General features: G+C 41.4%; 2 protein-coding genes across 2 annotated transcripts in view; both read left to right on the top strand.

Annotated features, from left to right (window-relative positions):
* Positions 1-5,040, top strand: part of plch1 (phospholipase C, eta 1) — an 87,299-nt gene extending 82,259 nt beyond the window's left edge. The window contains exon 23 of the mRNA XM_033631487.2: positions 1,161-5,040. Coding sequence (XP_033487378.1) covers positions 1,161-3,895 — 2,735 coding nt within the window. The 3' untranslated portion in view covers positions 3,896-5,040. The remainder of the gene's footprint in view (positions 1-1,160) is intronic.
* A 2,177-nt stretch (positions 5,041-7,217) lies between these two features.
* LOC144462852 (extracellular calcium-sensing receptor-like) lies at positions 7,218-10,335 on the top strand. Its single transcript, XM_078167497.1, has 7 exons — positions 7,218-7,759; positions 7,867-8,322; positions 8,463-8,672; positions 8,766-8,889; positions 8,964-9,157; positions 9,301-9,582; positions 9,668-10,335. The coding sequence occupies exons 1-7, from the start codon at positions 7,538-7,540 to the stop codon at positions 10,088-10,090; spliced, it is 1,911 nt and encodes a 636-aa protein (XP_078023623.1). The 5' UTR covers positions 7,218-7,537; the 3' UTR covers positions 10,091-10,335.
* Positions 10,336-18,806: the final 8,471 nt, after the last annotated feature.

Below are 18,806 nucleotides of genomic sequence, written 5' to 3' on the forward strand. Positions count from 1 at the left end.
AAAATACTCCCCACGAATTTGGTCATGAGGACCAGGCTGCAGAGCTGACCCAACTCCTAACTCTGTAAAGCCCCCATCTTTTTGATTGACACAGACTTTTGGTCTGTCCCAAATGTACTCCCTTTTCAGATTCTGAGTCCAGAGCTGTCTTTGAGCATGTCTGCTCTTTGCAGATTGAAACCTGAAAAACCCGAACCCTACTCCACTCTGTATTATTACCTGGCATGCCCATAAACAACAAAACTAAGCCATTTTCTCTTGATATCTCAGCTGTTCCTCGTCCCCGTTTACTCAGCATCATTACATTGTATGTACGTGACACATACTTCTACCTGGAAGTTACTGTAACACATTGTGATTTGGTCTATTTAAATACTACCACACATCAAACACCAACAATCCTAGGCATTGATAACAGAGTCCCTGCTGGCTTTGGGAACAGTTCTGCTGTGTTATTCAACTAATTTCTTTAAACTGTAGGATAAAAGTGCTACTTTCTTTGTGATGAAATGCTTGGAGCTGACATGACTTAAAGCAGGATTTTGCATTGACTTGTTTTGCACATTGATTGATGTAAGATGTGTTCTTTTTTCTAATTCTCTCCTTTACTTATCATACTACAACTATTTAAAACTCATGTACAATAACCATGTAAACTGACATACTACAGCCTACTCTCCATGATACCTTAACATGCCTTTTCTGTCCCATCTTCATTTGTTGTGCTTCTTTATAGTAGAGAACTGACTAGGATATTCCTACAGGTAATCTAAAATACCTATTGTCTGAAGGTTGCATCGTCCAAAAACATACCAATTGCGTCCACCCAGTGTATTTTGTTCAAAAGTGGTCTGAGAAATATATTGCTGTGTCATCTGATCCCATTCGACCAATCCAATCCCATTAGACCATCTCTTTCCTAATTGGATGTCCGCAAACATGGATTCTTCCTTTGTTTTAACCTCCATGGCCTCATTTTCCAACTTCCCCTTCACAGTTGTATTTGGTGATCCATTTGTCTTTGTATTGCTATTGCCTTGTATTGGCTGGACTGTTAATTGTTGTCTTTTAATTGTTGGTTGGCTTGGTGTTCTACATCAGAAAGTGTATATAAATCCATCTTTATTAATCTTTTTTTGTTCAATTATCTGTGTCCACAGGAGCTTGCCCCTTCAACAGGCCCAGGTCTTCCTCTTTGGATCCTTTCATCGAATCTTCATTTTCAGTTGAACCTAATATCTCCTCCCCTTCCAAGACGTATATCAACAGAAATAAAGAAACTGACCAATCAGATGAGGCTTCTTATCTGGTCATTGGCGGAGGACAAGCAAGAAAGGAAGAGGAGTATGCCAATTATCAACCAGAAGACAATGAAGTCAACAAATCAAACATGCTCCCAACAGAAACAGAGAAAAAGTATTTCGTCTCACCTTCTAAGAACAGCCAGATGAAATTAGATAAACCAGAAACATCATCAATCAGCACAACATTCACAGTTGCACCTTCAGTCTCCTCATCCTCCTCCTCTTCTGCCCCCTCCTCTTTGCCCCCTCTCTCCCCTGTCAGTATGGACTGCGATCTAAAGAGTCCCAGCTCTTTGCATGACAGCACCATCTCCAGACTCATTGATGCTGTGTCTTTAGGCAATGAGCAAGACACATGTGGCTCTATTTCTGCTCTGATTGGTCAGTTTGAAAACACTGTTGAACAAAATGATTCACACACATCTCCTCATCATACCCCTTTCTGTCACTCAAACTTCAGACCTACCACCCCTAAAGTGCTGCAGGATTCAAGGGCTTCTCTTAAGAGTAACACTGCATCAGCTAACAAGAAACACCTATTAAGTCCCCAAAAAGTGGCCCAAAAAACAAATCAAGAAAACAAGTCAGTGCACCAGATTTCCCACGCAGATTTGCCCGCTCCAGCTCTCCTCTCGAGCCCAGAAACGGCTGAGCTTGAGGAGGTCTACACAATTCTGGATGAGGAAGTGCTGTTGCCTGTATCAGTGTACAACCTGAGGAAACAGACAGTCCATGTTCAGGCAGACACTAGGGAAAGCACACCCTCAAACAGCTTGGGGTCCTCTCCAGCAAAGGTGGCACAGGGTTTTGGGAAAGGGAACAATGCAAGCTGGGATGATATGAACAGAAAGAGAGGTGGGAGTGAAAAAGTTGAGGAGGCAGAGGAGAGTGTATATGAAGAAGTGTATGATCCACCAGCACTAGTACCAGGAGCAGAGCAGGTGACTAAAAGCTACATGGGCTCCTCTGTAAACAACGAACGTTTCCAGTTTCTCCATGACTCAGCTGGAAATGCCTTTGCAGAAGTGGAGATAAATGTCGACGAGGATCCATTGGAAATTATGATGACCTCACCGAGACATGGCAGCCAATGGGAGGGACTTACAAGTCCAACCAAACGGCATGCTATTTATGAAAACCATGAGTCCACTCCCAGCTACTCCCAACAAAAACAGCCTCTGTCATACTGTGATCCTCAGCAGCAGTACCCATCACGTGCATTTTCACAGTGTTCCTCCCCAATTAATCAACCCTCCTATCAGCTGCCCAATCACCACCAACACCACAACAACTTCCAGCCTTCACCTTTCCACAGACCTGTCAACTCTAGACCCTCCATCCCGAGCCCACTGCGTCAGAACAGCTATCCTGTTCCTCAGAGCAATTCTGATGCCTTTAACAACAGCAGAGACTACAGCAGTTCCTACATGCAACAGAAGAGCTATAGTGGCAGCCAGATCCTGATGAGGTCTCATCAAGATAGGCTAGGGTATAAACAGATGGAGAGGGAGCAAGTAAGGTGCTTCCATAATGGTTTCTCCTCTTCTGAAAGCCTCCCTGGCCAAGCTGCTTTGTCTACACACATCAGTAGAGACAGAGGCTTATATTCCCCTTCCTCTGACTGTGATGCAGTGTACAACCACCTGGACTATGACTGCATTACACCCCCATCAGAGTCTTCAGCTCCTCGAAACACTAAGCCACACTGCCAAAGTCAAACACAATCATACACCCCGACTCATTCATGGAAGCAAAAGGCTCCCCTTATGGCTACAAGGCAGCAGTCACAGCCTGAGTCCAGAGATTATCTACACTCAGATTTAGGCCCTTTATCATCTGGACCCCAGTCTGGTACCATAGAATCTACTGTCCCCAGCCCATGTAAGTCCAAGTCCCTGGGAGACCTGACCTCTGAAGACATATTATGCAACTTCCAGAGCAAATACAACATTATTAGTCGCAGTTTCATCACTCCCCATATGAGGAAGCAAATGAGGATTGGCACTATGGGGGAAGTAACATTCCAATCACAGTCTTGTGATCCACTCACAGAACAGCTACGTAAGCTTGTCAGTCTGGAGGGGGATGACAGTGACAGAGATAAACCCCAGCCTCCTCAGTTGCGTCAGGAAACAAAATCCCCACTGTCACAGCCACAAGCAACAAGTGTAGCACCTCTTGGTCCCAGGGATGTAGATGATTCCCCTCCACCTCTTACGCGGCGCCTATCTTCTCGGAGCCAAAGCCGAGTGCGCCATATCAACAGCCGAGCCCGTGAAAGACAGCAAGAGGCTCTAAAGCCTCGGGCAGGTTTGATGATCAATAGCGCCGCCGGCATTGGTGGAGTGGTATTGAGGAGTAAACCCGCCTCACAGAATCCACCAGCTAACAGACACTCTACTGGTTCTTACATAGCAGGCTACCTTGGTCAGCTGGAGGACAGGGGACTTCCTGAAGGAGCTTGTACATCATTACGCTATGGAAATGGGGATCAATATGGAGATCGGTACTACACAGATGACTCTCTTCCACCTGCGGACTCCAACCACTCTGTGTCAGAGCCGGAGGTGTACTTTCTACTCAGACTGTAGCTCTAACCATAACCTGAAATGAGACAATGACCAAGCAGTGATTCTCGATGACATTCAGTTACACCAAAAGCCAGAAGATCAAGGAAAGAAATACTTGCCATAGTTTGTTCCCATGTCCCAGTTTCCCATATAACAGTTCAATAAGTTTTATTCTGGGCTTTCAGAGAAAGATGTAGTCTGTATAATGTAAGTGAAACATTAAATGTAATCCATGGTTGGAACTGACAGCATGAATTTTCTGTATGAAATGTCCACTATTCAATAGTGAATGGTCTTTCTAGTCTGGCAGTGTATTGTCTATATTCTGCTTAATGTGTAAATGTACTTGGGAACATTGATTCCCTCCAAATGGCTTCCTAGACTGATTGTACAGATACTTATTATCTTTGTCCCTGTGATTTACTGTCCAAACTACGTACATTGACTATGAAGCAAAAAAAAGGCTTATAAGCAGAGAGGGAATGTCTTTCTTTGTATCATTTGAATGTGTAGTATGATCAGACTGCTACATTTAATCGATGGATTCATCTTCTCAAAGACCATATTTAAGTCTTCCTTCTCTTTTTGGTGGTATTTCTTTATTTGTCTTGTGTGTAAATATTCCTGTCATTGTTTTTAAACTGGTTTTAGTTGAGAACCAATTCTAACTGTACATTTATGTTTGTGCATGTTACCTGTGAACATGTCAAGCATGACTATGCACCAATTTTACAATAGATGTTGCATCGCCCAACAACATTTGCACAGAACAAATAGTTGCATTGGATACAACAGAGGACATAGGCTTGTTTGTATTAGGTGCAATAGAGTACATAGACTTCCGTGCTTGGACCTGTTGCTCTCTATGATTTGTAGACTCTGAAAACATACTCGGAAATTTGAAGGATTTGGAGTTTAAAGGTTTTTATTTTTATAATTGCTTTGATACAGACTGCAAAAATAATCTCTTGTTGGTTATGGTTGTTTTATTTTGTATAACTTAATTGAATGAATAATCAAAGTCACAACTACACAGGGCCAGGCCAGGCTGAGGTTTTTTGTATTGTTTCAGTGTTACGCCATCCTTTTTTCTTTGTAATGTTGCTCATCTGACGACTGTGAGCATTTTCCTACCAATGCAATAAAATATTTAAATATTTGATTTCAACAAATTACTTGTTCAATTCCTGTTTTGCTCAACTCGATACACAGAACATACAACAGATAATTAATCTTGAACGGAGCTTCAGCTCAAAACTAATTTATTGAAAGTCACAAACAGACTCATCTTTCCCCATATGCCACCTTAAACATAATGGGATGTAATTGCTCATGAAATTACCGTGTAATTGAGCTGACAAATTGCACACCTGTTGCTCTGGGCATAAAATTCCCCATACTGGTTCAGACAGACTGCCACACTTTGTCAAGTTTTATGGATCAATTGCAGCACAATATTCCATATAAATCTAAGACAAAAGGACACACACTTGGATGATTTCTTTCATGTTTGATATATACCTTTCAGTTCACTGAAATAGCAGATACAATGCCTCCCAAAACTTCTCCCTCACTTATCCTGAGGTTCAGTTTCTCAATTACCTGGACTCATTCGAATGACATCATTCGTTATTGCATCGATAGAAAACATAGTGTACACACATACACACACCCCACAACTTCATAAACACAAATCACTTGCAAGCATTCAATTGTTTTTCCACCATCACTCTAGAGAGGAATAATTTTGTCTTGCATGCTGCTTGTGTCATCAGTTTTACTTCCTTGCAAAAGGTTTTACACCTGTTATAAATACTCACACCAACACTTCACTTGTGCAGAGTGGGGGGGGTAGCCATGTTTAGTCAAGATGCTATTTTCAGAGTTGACAATTTACCTTGTGATAGGAGCATTTTAACCAGCTGAAACATTTTGTGTTTATAATGTTCTGTTTTTGTAGGTAACTGAAATGAGGCTAAGGTTTGAACATGTGTAATTTTTGTGAGGTTTGTCTTTGTTAACAGGAACTGTTGAACATTGTCTATGAGGTACCATTTATTGTGAACTTAATTCTTTCTATTATCAGGTTTGATGAGGCAGGTGTGCTGTGACTTGTGTTTGACACAGACTGAATTTATTGATTCCTATTCTGACATTCAGGTAACAGTTATTTATATGTGTTAAATGTCCAGAAAAGTTGCATCTGTGTCTTGGTTCCCCTTGCTCCTGACTCTGTGGCCCTCGTCAGCCCTCTCCCTGCTGCTTCTCAGCATAGTGGGCAGACTGATGGGGCTGGAGGTGGTTGAGGCAATAGTGTGCTCCCGGTGGGGTGCACCGCTCAACAAGAGCCTCTCCCAGGATGGAGACGTGATCATCGGTGGACTTTTTAATCTGTATTACAGACCTTCAGCTGTGGAGCAGAGCTTCACCAAGCGGCCTCATTATGAACCTTGCACTGGGTAAAACTTTAACATGTATTAATTTTGAATGTTGTCCAGCACATTACTTTTTTGTCACGCTCATATGTTTGTGTTAAAATACTGATAAAACTTAATTCTACAAAATATTAAACCAGAAAGTTAAGCAATGTCTTATACTAAACCATTAACAAAAATATTGTTTAAGATAAACAGATTTTAATTATAGTAGAATTATTTCAATAAATAATTTTGCTTTAATACATTTATTTTGGTCTATCTAAAATGTTTGGACTGTTTTTATATTCAAGCCTATGATGATTATTTTTTTACCTTTCACTGACTGATATTGTAGTTTAGCTTATTTTTCTCCTGTGGTCTCAGTTTAGATCTTGAGTTATTAAAATATATATATGCTATGGCGTTTGCGGTGGAGGAAATCAATCGTAATAACACCTTGCTACCAGGAGTCAAGCTGGGCTACCGTATACTTGATAGCTGTGCCAGATATCCCTGGGCTCTGCAAGTTGCATTGTCACTGGTCGGAGGAGACACACAGAGCTGCAACTTCACAGCCTCTGTGCCTCATTCTGAACAACCCGGAGAGACAGCAGGTACAACCTGATATTGTTTAGTATGCAGTTGAAATTTGATGTGCCCATGAAAACAACAACTGATGTGATTATAGTGTAAAAATGTCATCATGTAATTATATGTCTAATGCTATCAACAGGTGGTCAACCTGTTCCTTTGCTCATTGGTCCTGGCACGTCAACAACAACTATAATTCTGTCCAGGATCCTGGGGCCTCTCTCTGTGCCAGTTGTGAGTTTTCTTACCTCATGAAATACACCTGACGAATAGGAGAGCTGAATAAAGTCTTCATCAAGAGACTGATACTATTCTAAAAGCATTTTAATTAAAAATAAAATGTTATTTTTGTCATAAAAGTAGTGTCAAATATTTTTTTGCATTTTTCTCTCAGATTAGCTACTTGGCAAGCTGCCCCTGTCTGAGTGACAGGCTGAAGTTTCATAACGTCTTCAGAACAATCCCCAGTGATATTTACCAAGCCCGGGCCATGGCACAACTGGCCATACGCTTCCACTGGACTTGGATGGGAGCTGTGATTGTAAACAATGATTATGGTCAATTGGCAGTACAGGTGTATGTCTGTTACGATACTGTAAATTGCCTAAAAACCTTTCTTGTGGATCTCCTTTATAAATAATACAGATAGCAATATATGTATGATCATATTTGTTGTTTTGACATCCAGGCATTTCAGGAAGAGACTCAGGGGAAAGGGGTGTGTTTGGAATTCATAGAGACTGTCCGCAGAGAAACTATTGTCAGTGATGCCAGACGAACAGCCCTCACAATTCAAGCCTCGACTGCGAGGGTGATTCTGATCTTTTGCTGGTACACAGAAGCAAAGAAAATATTTCTAGAGCTGGCCAAGATACATGTGAGCAACCTGTATGGAAATTTTTTATGGACTAAGGTTTGTTGTTTGTACAAATCAAAATGTCATCTGTTGTTCTTGTTGTGATTTATTGTGTCCTCTTACTGCAGGTGACTGACAGACAGTTTCTGGCAAGTGAAGCTTGGAGCACCAGTGATGATCTTCTCCAAGATCTTGCCATCTCTGAAGTGGCAAGTGGTGTTCTAGGTGTGGCCATTCGTAGCTCAACGATACCTGGATTTGAAAGTTACCTCAAGAGTTTGCACCCAATTCGTCGTCCAGATGATGAATTCTTACGAGAATTTTGGGAAATGGAGTTTGAATGCAGTCCTGGAGCTACGCAAGAACAAGCTTCTCTAGCCCCTTGCAGTGGCACTGAGTCCCTGGAGGGAGTTCAGAATCACTTCACTGACACCTCCCAGCTGCGGGTGACATATAATGTCTACCTTGCTGTTTATGCTGCAGCCCACGCCCTTCACAGTCTTCTGTCCTGCCCTGACAGAGACAGTTCTTCCAGAAACAACAGCTCCACCTGCTCCTCTCCAAAACATATCAAACCCATAGAGGTAAACATTATCCCCGTGTCATCTTATCCATTAGAGTCATGGCTTTTCAAGTTTTGGCTGAATAATGGAAATGCATTTTTTTGTATACACATTTAAAAATACATATATATGTAAGTTTCATCAACATTTGATGCTTTCAGCTGTTGCAACACTTGAACAAAGTGAATGTCACCACACCACACGGGGACATGTTTTATTTCCAAGGTGCTGACATTCCAGCAAAGTACGACCTTGTCAACTGGCAGAACACCCCTGAAGGGTCTCTCAAACTTGTTTTGATTGGTCGTGTGGACGGGTCTGACCTTCACCTTAATGAGTCAGCTATTCAGTGGAGCACAGGATCCAATCAGGTAGTTGCATCAACCAAGTTGTCTACCATCAAGTTTGCCTGTGTTGATTCGCAAAATTATGTCATGGAGAATATAATTTGGCTTTTTGTTTAGGTGCCTGTTTCAGTGTGCAGTGAGAGCTGCCCCCCAGGTACCCGAATGGCTGAAAGGAAAGGAGAACCTCTCTGCTGCTTTGACTGTATCCCATGTGCTGAAGGGGAGATAAGCAATAAAACTGGTGAGGAAATGTCTCTTAATTTTCACCTTTGTGTTTTATTTTCATTCCCTCTCTCCTGTTTTTCCCCCTACCAGGTGCCCATTACTGTGAGCGCTGTTCGTCTGAGTTCTGGTCCAATGTTGATCAAACAGTGTGCATCCCTCGCCAGTTGGACTTCCTTTCCTTTAATGAAACTCTGGGCATCACCCTGACTACTGCAGCTGTGTCTGGTGCCACCATGACAACAGCTGTCTTTGTGGTGTTTCTTTACTACCGTCAAACACCCATGGTAAGAAGTCAGAGTGATGTAACACAAATGTTGTATACATTTGAATTATTTTACCCTTTTTTCTTCCATTTTGTCTATTTAGGAAATGGCATTGTATTGTTTCACTGACCCTGTCTTTGTCTGTTAATCTGATTCACCCCAAGGTTCGAGCCAACAATTCAGAACTGAGCTTCCTGCTTCTCCTGTCGCTGAAGCTCTGCTTCCTGTGCTCACTGGTGTTCATTGGTCGTCCATCAGTCTGGGCTTGTCGGTTCCAGCAGGCAGCTTTTGGGATCAGCTTTGTACTTTGTGTCTCCTGCCTCCTGGTGAAAACCTTGGTAGTTCTTGCTGTTTTCCGTTCAGCTGGGCCTGGTGCTGAAGCTTTGATGAAGTGGTTTGGTCCCGGCCAGCAGAGAGGAAGTGTCTGCCTCTTTACATCTATACAGGTGTGAATATATTTTTCTATGGATTAAATGATGGGAACATTTCTACACTTGATATAAAACACTTAAATGTTTACTTTTCTTACAGATTATCATCTGTGCCATATGGCTGTCCCTCAGCCCCCCGGTGCCTCAGCATGATCTGGGTTTCAAAGGATCAAAAGTCACCCTGGAGTGTGCCATGGTCTCTGTGGTGGGCTTCTCTCTGGTTCTGGGTTACATTGGTCTGCTGGCCTGCACCTGTCTTCTTCTGGCCTTTCTTGCTCGGAAACTCCCTGACAACTTCAATGAGGCCAAACTGATCACCTTCAGCATGCTGATATTCTGTGCTGTCTGGGTGGCCTTTGTCCCTGCTTACGTTAGCTCTCCTGGGAAGTATGTTGTAGCTGTGGAGATTTTTGCAATCCTGGCCTCCAGCTATGGTTTGCTGCTTTGCATTTTTGCCCCCAAATGTTTTATCATTCTCTTGAGGCCTGAGAAAAACACAAAGAAGCACCTGATGGCCAGGTAATTTTTTTCCGGATCTTTATCTTACAACTCTTTTATTGTATTTGTCCAGTGGAGAGAGTGGCCCCCACACTTGCCTTGACCCAATATTATTCAACTGTTCATGTGTATGTCAATTCATTTTATCTAAATGATTCTAATTGTTTATATGCTTGTATGAAAATAACAAACTTCTTGCAGCCACATGTAGTTATGCTTCCATTAGTAGCTGAATTCATAAGAATATTTCTGCTGTTGTTAGTCATAATAAATGCTAATATAAACACTTTTCATCAACCATAGAGTCAAACGTTAATTTATTTTGCATTAATTTGTTTTGTTGATCTATTTTTCTGTCTTTTGAATAAATATTGTACATCAACTGAATAAAAATCCACCAGTTTCTCAGAAAGAGGGAAAGTTGCACTTCATTAATAGACCATTTATGCAGGAAACATTATGCTGCTTGTGTACCATCCTGTGCCATTTTTATTACACTCATTCAGTCAGTGAAAGTACGTAATGTCAGTAAACAGATTATTACTTTCACAGTGAGCCAATGTGTTCTGGCTTTAGTAAAAATAAGTATAGCTGCCATTAAAAAAGTGGGGCCTCATCATGCCTCATCCCAATAGCTGATGTCGGTATGAAAATCATATCAGTGAGAGAAATATTAATATCAACTTGTCTCACTGCATCTACCAAAAAACAGCCACTAGATGGAAGTATTATACCATTTAATGATGCTATGATGTTTCTTTCCTTATCTCTCAACAATGTTTCGTCCTTGTTGAACTTCCCATGTACATCTGCAGTTATATTGTCCTGTTGTACAACATTGTACTCTTCCTCTACTAATATTAATTGAAGTATTTCGTCATAATGCACAGTAACTGCCCTATGGATCATACACAGTAACCTTAGTACAATGTAAGATATTTTCTTCTGTGATTGAAAGAAAGTCCGTCCACATGTAAATGAACTCTTTAGAATGAGGCAAATTGAGTATGTGCAAAGATTATACACTTCATATATAAGCAGTTTAGACACTGGTTGTCAGATCTGTAGTCACAGAGACATTATAGAATTAAAACAATTTGAAAAAAAAAATAAATAAATAAAAATAAATATATAAAATTAAAAAAAAAAAAAAATCAGCAGAGGCCTAGATATTCCAAATTTTAATCCTGACCGACCAAGCTCCAAAGCTGTGGAATCCTACAATTGCCTTTATGTAATTTAGTACCATATTTTTGTTCGACAGTCTCAATCTGGTAACGTCCATATCTTCCTAAATATTTACTGTCCCCAAGACCAACCCAAGATATACTTCATCACCTGTATTTGTTAGCAGACTTGACTTTTTTTTTTTTTTACAACTGTTTTCATTTAGTAGTTACAGTACTCTTTTATGCATGTTTAATAAGACTAGTGTGGGTACAGTGCTTCCATGCTAGTCATATGATTAACACCCATCCCACATTTATTCCCATCAGGGAGGCAGATGGGTGTGGGGAAGGCTGGTTTGCCTACGTCACTTAAGTGTTATGCCAATCAGAGTTTGTTGAGTGTGGCCTTGACCTTACTATTGCCAGTGCAGAGGGAACCTGAAAGGGCTGCCTGTTTCCTCATGAACAGGTTCCTACTTGTTCTTGTGTCAGTTTGGGAGATTAAACCTATATGTCATTTTCATTTTAATTAGTTGCCATAAAAATAAAAATCCTCATTCATTATATAAAGCCATAGCCTGGAAATCCACGAGTAATGAAAATGGCCCAACTCGAGGGGCGGCACCAAGCATGCATTTGAAAATATCACTGCATGCAATTAACACTACGACCAATCAGAACAATACACGGGGTGACGTATCTAGAGTGTCACCAGCGGAGCTAACTGGTAGATTAGACTCTTGCCGTATCCAGTTGACAAAACAGCAATCTTGCAGTGTTTACTGACTGATTCCGGACTTCGTTGTCGCAGCGCTGTCGTCATCTGTTTAGCTCGCCTCTGGCCTGCCTATATCAGATACACCGATGTGATTGGCGCAGCTCGGCTTCAAAGGCATGGGTAATGAGCATCGTTACTGATTGCCAGAGTGACTCGCTGAGCAAATTCAAATTGTGCTCTTGCGAGAACTCTGGATTTCCAGGGTAATAAAGCCATACATTCTGCATAGTAATTATGTCTCCTGACCACAGAAAGGATTCCACTGAATAATTTAAGTCAAGAAATCATGGATTGCAGTTTAATAAGTCCTTTGGAGGTTGGACAGAAGCAGTGTGTCGATGTTGTTTTTTGTTCACATAGCCTATATCATATCCAGTTTCATTACAAGTGATATAAGACTGAACAACATTCACATAGGCCGCTTCCTCCTGATTGCAGATAATGACAAATCTGGATATGAACTTGTGGTGATGTTTACTGAATGTATTCATGTCTATACATATACACAGCCATGCGTGATACCCTCTGATAGAGAGACTCCTCCCTGCCGGTAAGCGGACACACAATACGTCACTGTCGCATACACTCTAGTGTCGTAAACTCTGTGAACACTACAACAGTCACAGAAACTGTGTTCACTTTTGTGTCACCATGCTAATGATGGAAGCACAGAGAGTTGCAAAGACATAAAGCAAAGTCTGTATGAAATAGAATGCATGCTACTGTGATCCTTCTTGCTCTTTTTCTTTTAACCTTTTTTGATGCATGTTTTGATGCCTATAATGCAAATACTGGATCAGTCACAGCTGGAATATACGGTATACGGTAAAATAATGTATCTACTGTAGATATATAAAATAAATAAGAATGGCACTGTGTTAGCTATGATCTGCAAAACAACAAACATGCACACATCCCTCCACCCTCCCTGTCAGTGTGTAATGACCTTTAATTGCTTGTTAAATGAACAATGATGGAGGTGAGCAATCGCACACCTGCGGCTCTGAATTAATTCTGATGTAACCTAGTCCTCTCAGATAAGATGACCCTTTGCCCTTTTGAACCAGGACTATCCCAGCTGTTGTAGCCCTCTAAGTCTGTGCTGCAGAGGCTGATGGATGCCAAGCTCAACCAAATATGATATTCCAATCCAGGGGCTGGGACTACCCTACAGCCTGTATCAGTGACATCTAGCAGAAAGGTCGGGTAGAAGGGCTCAGACTTAGTTGCTGAGATCTAATAGTTGTCCTCGTTGCTAAGCTGGAAGGGCAAATAGTGGTGACAGGCAAAGCAATGGCCTTCCTCGAGCTGGAGAGGTAGTTGTCCCACTCATAGACACAGGGGTGGACCAGGCCTGTTTGCTTATGCTGTTGCCATCTGCCATGTCTGGGCCAGATGCAAGTAAGATACACCAGCAGTCCTGATATGCCTGCTGTTGTACTTTGTGTCTCCTGCCTCCAAGTTAAGACTATAGTTGTTCTAGCAGCCTTTCGCTCACCTTGGCCTGGTGCTGAAGCTTTGATGAAGTGGTTTGGCCCAGGCCAGCAGAGAGGAAGTGTCCGCGTCTTTACCTCTGTACAGGTCAGAGTTGCAGATGCACCTGTTGTTAACAGAAGTATGACTCACTACAGCATTTTACATACATTAACTTGACATTGAGCAATTCTATTTCTTTCTTTTATCTAGGTTTTTATCTGTATTATTTGGCTATCACTCAGTCTCCCTCCCAGTGCCTCAAGCTGACTTGGATATCCCAGGGTTAAAGGTCACCCTGAAATGTGCCATGGCCTCTGTGGTGGGCTTCTCTCTGGTTCTGGGTTACATTGGTCTGCTGGCCTTGACCAGTCTCATTCTTGTCTTTCTTGCTCGGAAACTCCCTGACAACTTCAATGAGGCCAAACTGATCACCTAATGTCAGTTGTTTGTTTTTGCGATGCTGCAAGTCAAATTTCCAATGCATGACAACAATGAACTGAACTGAATCTGATCTGGGGCCATATGCATAAAACTCTGTTTATAGCCTATTCAGGCCTAAAACTGCACGTGCGCATACAGTCAGATATGTGCTTTTTTTGTCAGACTTATAAAGACGCACCTATGCCTAATTCTGTTTCATGCACATGCACAAGCCTGATCTATACTCCAATTGGTAGCCACAAATGGATGGCATCAGTTTTCATGTCAATAGTTGACCTGTGAGCACTGGGTGGCTATTTACATCACAAAAGACAAACATCTTTGATAGTTTTGGCAACCCTCCTGACTCTGATATATTCCCACCTGGGATAAACAATTTCTTTGTGAAGATCTATATCTTAAAGCAATCATGCTATAATATTCGTGAAACATTGTGTGTTTTTTCTGAGCCATATACAAAAAGGAATGCCTAATACACAAGGGTTAAACATGTACAAGACTAATCTAATCTGATTTGTGATGATGCTATGGTTTGTTGATTTGTTAACAAAATACAACCTACTGCTGTGTGTCATGAGGATAATTTTTCATGTGTTTGATGTGAAAAATAATGTTGTGCAACCACTGTATTTCCAAATAAAAATGCATTTGAGAACATGATTCATTGACTCAGGTGCATTTATTTACATTTCAAACTGCAGTATTAAAAACAAATAGTGTTTACAATACATTCGTTCTGTCATTACCACATTTTAACTTGAATAAAGACAAATACTGTTGTGACCTGACCGCATGACAGGCCTCCAAAATGGCTATCGTAAATAATTAATAATTATTAGTAATAATAATAACTAGTCCATACCCATTGAGTGCACAGTTGCCCACGTACAGTTTCACATGGTGTGTATTTGGGATACAGGTCATAGGAAATTGCAGATTAAATAGTCAACTGAACCCATTAAGAAGAGCAATGTATTCAGATTGTTTTTGTGAATTTGATAGTACGATTGCTTTATTTAAAGTACAGTAGTACCATTGCCAATAGTGGGATAGTTAGTGGGCTAAAACTGTACATTAGTAGTTGAGGTAGCACGTTGAAAGGCAGATAGTTAAAGTGTTTATGTGTTGTATTGACTTAAAAGTGTGGCGCACTGGTAGGATGACTGACTGACTGACAGAATGACACACTGACAGTTTCCATGATTATGTACAGAATACCATACCATGACTTAGTCATACCAAAAATTTTTGAAAAAAAAAAAAAAAAAACATTCTGCCACAGGGGGAGCCACAGCAATCGATCACATTTTAGCCATTTTCAAGCATTTTTCTGTTGTTATAGCGCCACCCAGTTGCCAATTAGAGTTAAATTTCTCCAGTCACCTTGAGGCGTCCTGTTCTACATATCTGCCAAGTTTAGTAAAAATCGATATGGCGGTTAAGCCTAGATAAGAAATTAGCTCTCTAGCGCCCCCATTTTGTTTGATGGGGTCAATAATGGAGGGGTCCCCTCAGATTATGTGTGGTCATATGCCTACAAAGTTGCGTGGTGATCGGTGAAACCCTTGAGATGTTATACACCTTTATGTGATGAGCCGCGCCCTCTGCAATATTCATTGCCTTATAGAAGCTCAGTTTTAGTAAGTTTTCCAACTTTTGCCAAGAGGGAACTTTAGATATTGGTCTCTAGATTATGTTCACCTAACTTCCTAGGAAGAGATCGATTTTAAGTGTTTTTCAAAAAATTCAAAATGTCGGAAAATCTATAAACCGGAAGTTATAGGTTCTTGAGGCAAATTTGTTCCTCATGAGGAGAGGCATCTCTGTGCAAAGTTTCATGTCTCTACGACATACGGATGAAAAAAGGGTGAATGACTCGCAACACTGCAGGACTCTTTGCAGAAAAAAATATTATTTATTGCACCATGACGTACGTTTCGAGCTGTGTGCTCTTCATCAGACAAACAAATACTGTGAGAGGCCATCTTAAATATAGCTGATCACATGATGCAATTACAGTTACATGACAAACAGCTGCAGTGATTACATGACACAGATCTGATGTGTTGATTACCTTAAATGAAAAAAGAGGAAAAGCAATACATCCAGACACACACAAAGGTGTCAACACGTCAGAGAGTCTGGAGTCAAATCTGAAGTCACCTGAGTCATGTATAAACATATATAAGTGTAAAACATGTCACATGATTTTTTGTACGATATACGGGTCATGAGATATGCCCATTCAAAATTTGCAATTTCAATCGGTTGCGATAGCGCCCTGCTTTGGCCAATTGATGTAATATTGCTTCATTCGCATCCTCCCATCACCCTCTACCACTGTGGCAAATTTCACATGGATTGACCAAGTCAGTGAGGAGAAAAACGTGGAACAGACACACAGACACACCCACAGACAGAGTTTTCATCATTATATAGATGTCAAATAATGTGACTTAATTTGCATTTCCAAAAGGGAAAAATGATAGCCAGTCTCATAAAATACACTAAACTATCAGTTTGGAAAAATGATCAATAGTTAAATGAATAACTATAACCACAATTACCATGTAAATAGAAAGGCTGAAGGATTTTGAGATGCTGCGGTGTGCTGTTTTTGTTAGTCTGTAGTGGAGGGCTGGAAAGAGCTGTGGTTCCAGATTCAGTCTCTGCTGTTTCCTTGTGCTAAAAGTGCAGATCTGAGGAGACCAGTCGCTCTGTGTCCTTGCAGAGTTAGACGTTGGGGTGCTAACTCAGCTTGGTTCTCCTTGTTGCTGGGAAGCTAGTTGCAACACTGTGTTTGCCACGCTGACTTCTCTGGTCTACATGTTCTGTGTCTGCTGGGAGCAGGCCACATTGGGAGCAAAGCTGCAGCTCCTGCTGTGAGCATACAGAAGTGAGAGAATGGGGGAAGGGTGTACCAGGCCCTGCTGTGTGATGTTCTACCTCCTCACATGTTTAGGAGCAGAGAGCCCGTTGGCGGCTTAGGAGAAAGACGAGTGATGGAGAGTAGAAGCATCTCCTCAAGTTTGCTTGGTGACATCACTGGGTCACATGTCACTATGACAGTAGTGCCCAGTCAAGCTTGAAGACTGGTCTCTCACTTGGGTATGACACATTGAGGGCTATTTCCCACAGCACATTAATAAAGTCAATGCTTGATTACTAATAATTACCCTTTGCACGCTCAGCAATGATTTATATAACAACTCCAACAGTGGTAGATTTCTCTGCATATGTAATGACATCATCATCTCTTCAGCTTTTTTGGAATATGTACAACAGTTTGGTCTGACAGCAAATTGGTTCTGATTCTTAAATAATCGGGTATCTTGGCTTGGCTGTAAGAAGATACCTGTAAAAAATATTTGGTGAATACATTTTGTAGTTCTAAATTATTTCTAGCGTCATTCATTAAATCGTCTATAATAAGTAAATTGTTCTTAACTGGGGGCAGTAACATATCATCACACAGCGATTCAGACAGACCATTTACAAAGTTGATGTCTCTTATACTGTATAAAGGAGTTAATTATACAAAGACTGCCAGCAGGAGTAAATGTAAATAGTGTTGTCAGTATTGTGTGAAACAAGCCTCGATGCCTTTTCAACAACACTCTTGACAAAAAAGTCTTCCTACAATTAGAAGGACCGCTAACACCAGACTAAACTGATGCTGTAGTCTGCCATCAAACCCTTGATCAAGTTTAGTATCTATAATGTAGCGTTGTGTAATCAGGCAACACCCTGCACTGGTTGTACACCACCTGAACTCTCTTCACAACTGTTTAATATTTTACATGAAACCTCTTTTTATTGCGTTTGATGGTATCAGACACAGCTATCAAATGACCATCTGTGTTCTGGTTGGCTACAAGCAAGTGAACTAGTCCTGCCAATGATTCACGGGTGACCACTTCAGCATTGATAGCATTAAGTGTTACACCTTTTCACTTAACCACTTGGCCCCCGACACAAACTCCGTAATGTAGTCCTCCCCAGGACTCCCGTCGTTTAACTCATCAGTCTAATCCCCTAAGTAGGGACCCAAGGGAGGAACCCACTTGCCAGGTCGAGATGTGAAAATCACATAGTCTGTGTCACAATACAAAATACAGTGCTGCAGCTTGTCCAGTGAGCCCGGTCTCACTCCGAAGATGTCAAAATCTGGCGCTTGGGCAGCGACTTGCGGTGTCAGAAAACAACAAAAATGTCAGGGGGAAACACAGCAGGACAAGGACAAAAGTTGAGGCGGGCAGGAGGGGTGGTGAATGGGTCCAACGAACACCGACTTTTACCCGAGAGCGATGTTTGCGTCCCATAAGATTCTAAAGCCAAAGCCTGTTCTTTTATCCTAAACCTAACTGCTTGCTTTTGTTGCCTAAACCCAACCATGTGTGTTTGTTGTTGAAGAAAAATAAAAGTCAATTCACAGTGCTCTCTCTGTTAAAATGGAAGTGTATTTTGAAAGAAGACAATGCATGTACCAGGCAGAACTTGACACAGTGTCCCAGAACGTCAACATCGAGCACACCCAGGGTACTTTGAACGTCATATGTGGACGTAGAAAGTCCATGACCAAAGGTGAAAGTGTGATGAGGTTGGAGTCACAATGTGTTGATCCACCAGGTCATACAACTTGAGCCTGGTGTAAGCTGTAGTCATGGCCCCTAAAAATACATTCACATCCTGTACCCTGGACCCCCTACCATCAGCATGATGCCATTGAACCATGGCCATGTTGTCAGAGATGAAACAGAACTGCCTCACATCATAATGATTACTAAACATCAGTTGTGTGAATCTGACCGGATCTGCAATCCGCTCACATGACAGCATGTTGCCCCCCATGCTGAACCAACCCCACAGAGGAAGAG

This window comes from Epinephelus lanceolatus, chromosome 4, assembly GCF_041903045.1.
Source record: "Epinephelus lanceolatus isolate andai-2023 chromosome 4, ASM4190304v1, whole genome shotgun sequence".
NCBI lineage: Eukaryota > Metazoa > Chordata > Actinopteri > Perciformes > Serranidae > Epinephelus > Epinephelus lanceolatus.